Genomic DNA, 2,726 nt, shown 5'->3' on the forward strand with positions numbered 1-2,726 from the left:
AGAAGTACCAAAGATGTACTGTACTCTACTGTGCTTTGTACAAAAAGGGACAAATGGATAGAAATAGACTTGGACTGAACTGGAATTAACTTTGAAATCACTAAAAATATAAATAAATATAAAGTCTTTCCACCTTGGGATAACAAACCAAAAAAATGAATTGGTGAATCTGCCAAAGGCAGTATCGGCCACAGGGGAGAGAAGAACAAAACTGAATAGAAAGTAGTGAAATGATCACTTCCGGTGTATAAAGTGTTGGATGACGTCGATGGGGAGTGGGAAGATGATGGTGGAGTTCTTTTCAGCAGCGATGGTGTTGAGCGTCTGCAGGTAGCGCAGTTGGAGCGCGCACGGCGACTCACTGATCACCAGCGACGCCTCCTTCAGTGCCCGCGAGGCGTTCATCTCCCCCTCGGCCGAGATGACCTACAACACACACACAGGGGCCGCCATTTCCATCAAATTGGTGGTAAGGAGGCCTGCACGGTACTGAGTGGGTGGCGGATGGATGGAAGCCACTAAAGAGGCCCATACAGTACTGGTGGTGTTAGTGGGGGATGGATGGAAGCCATTTAAGAGGCCCGTACGGTGCGGGTTGATGTGAAATTCTCCAATTCTCTGTCCTCCAACTTGCCGAAACCTTTTCAGGAGACATCAGTGTCTTGACTCTTATCAGAGCCCGACAGTACAGCTGACTCCATGACCTCCTTCTGCTGTTATCATTAGACCCTACGGGGTGGTCCTGACCTTGGCCCTGGCCTCGCGGCTGGCCTCCGCCTCGGCAGCCATCGCCCTCTGCAGCTGCTGCGGAAGCTTCACGTCCTTGATCTCGACGCGTTCCACCTTGATGCCCCACGGGTCCGTGGCATCGTCCAGACTCTCCTGCAGGAGGGGTTTAGGAAGGAGATTAAGGAATCGCATTCGACTCTCTTCTCCCGATCAGTTGATGCGGTGTGGTTGGCGGGGATCGTCAACGTCCTCCCAGCACGCTTTACTGATTTAAACCAGAAGGTGGCGCTGAACCATACTTCAAATCTGTAACTTCGATCACCTTTGTTAAGACACGTTGATATTATGGCCAGGATTTTGTTTCATCAGAGAACTGTCATATTTCAGTTTGCAGCTCAAAAAGACATGTTCCAGGGTGCAGTAGCTCTTTAGGATGAATAGGTGGGAAATCCAATCCTATAACTCCTAAGGTTCAGTTTGCTATCAACCTCGCAGCTGCTCTCCCACCTGCATGCTGCGTGATATCCCCTCCCGGTCGGACAGCAGCTCTGCCAGGTTCTTGGTTCCCAGGACGTTGCGGAGCGTAGTCTGGGCCAGGAGCCGCGTGGACGAGTGGGCGCTGGACACGTTGGCCACGGCCGAGATGGGACAGTAGATCCTGAAGTACACCACCCCGTCCACCGACACCGTCACTGAGTCCTTGGTCAGGATCTGCAACCGTGATTATTATCACTCTTTATTATAATGAGAACTACAACCTGCGGAACACTTCACTGCTGAGAAACTTTCCACTCTGCTGCAGCTTCTCACGGGGCTTTGATGCATTCCAATGGGGCAAACCACTGAAAAAAATGTTAATTTTCTTTTTGAAGACAGTCTTTATATGATATCCTGATGGGGGAAAAAGGTCACAAACCGTGCATTGGTTTTTCGGGGTTTGACTGGCTGTTTGGCACTTCCACAAATCAGCTCTTTTTGGCCACATGCAAATGCTAAAATAAGAGACTGGATACAGGAAGTTGACGTTTTCCCCATTGGACTGTGTTTAAGCTCAGTGAGAAGCTGCAGCAGAGTGGTCAGAAGGTCGTCTATGAACAATTATAAATGACGGAAACCGACATTCTAATAAGACCTGGGGTAAAGAATAGCAAACTGATCCTTTAACTTTTGAAAATTACCCAAGTTATGTGAGGCAGTTCCTGAGAGACTAAATAGACTCCATATTTTAGATGGAGGGGTTGTAACGATACTCATATCCTAACTAACAAACTCTCAGAATCAGAGTCAGAATCAGAATCATCTTTATCGCCAAGTAAGTTTACACAAACAAGGGAGTTGTCTTGGTGTTCAGTGCAAACATGAAACATAAATGTAAAACAATAAGAAAAATATTGATGAAATATATCAGCATATGTGAACTAAGGCGGGTTTTTTTCTTTTTAAATAACATACTTCATATCAAATATACTCAGGAAACAAACCTCCAAGTACTTGCTCGGACCATGACCTCTTAATCTGTTCTGCTCCAGCCTCTATTGATTAAGCTAAAAGCACTGATTGTCCACTTTCCTCTCATTACCACCTTGTTTACATTTGAAAACCAGTTCTCTTTTACAAACTGATTGGGTTGTATTTATTGGTAACCCTGGGACTAAAGGTAAACAGTTCTTCACGACGAGATAAGAAAGACGTTGTAAAACTAGGTAAAAAGCCCTTTAAAATGCAGCAACTCGAAGATCCAATACCAAAAAGTTGCCCTTCGCAGGAGTGCGTGAAGGCCGTACCTCTTGCGGAGGGATGTCGAAGGACACGGTCCTGAGGTCGACCTTCACGAAGGTGTCGGTGCACGGCATGACAAAGAAGAGTCCTGAAAGGAACAGAGACGTAGAAGCTTGAGCAGGAAGCCGCTCGTACGTCCGTACTGTTCATGTTCAGATGTTCAGATGTTCAGCTGTGCTCGCGTGTCTCAAAGGTTTCTTCAAGGACCAAGACGACAA

The 2,726-nt window shown here is 46.8% G+C and overlaps 1 protein-coding gene across 1 annotated transcript in view; it reads right to left on the reverse strand.

Annotated features, from left to right (window-relative positions):
- Window positions 1-234: 234 nt before the first annotated feature.
- stoml3a (stomatin (EPB72)-like 3a) overlaps window positions 235-2,726 on the reverse strand; it is a gene marked incomplete at both ends in the record, with an annotated part of 4,276 nt that continues 1,784 nt past the window's right edge. The window contains 4 exons of the mRNA XM_080007389.1: window positions 235-426; window positions 748-882; window positions 1,237-1,440; window positions 2,514-2,596. Of these exons, the coding sequence (XP_079863515.1) occupies window positions 235-426; window positions 748-882; window positions 1,237-1,440; window positions 2,514-2,596 (614 nt within the window). The remainder of the gene's footprint in view (window positions 427-747; window positions 883-1,236; window positions 1,441-2,513; window positions 2,597-2,726) is intronic.

This window comes from Zeus faber (genome assembly GCF_960531495.2).
Source record: "Zeus faber genome assembly, chromosome: 9".
In the NCBI taxonomy this organism is placed as follows: Eukaryota; Metazoa; Chordata; class Actinopteri; order Zeiformes; family Zeidae; genus Zeus; species Zeus faber.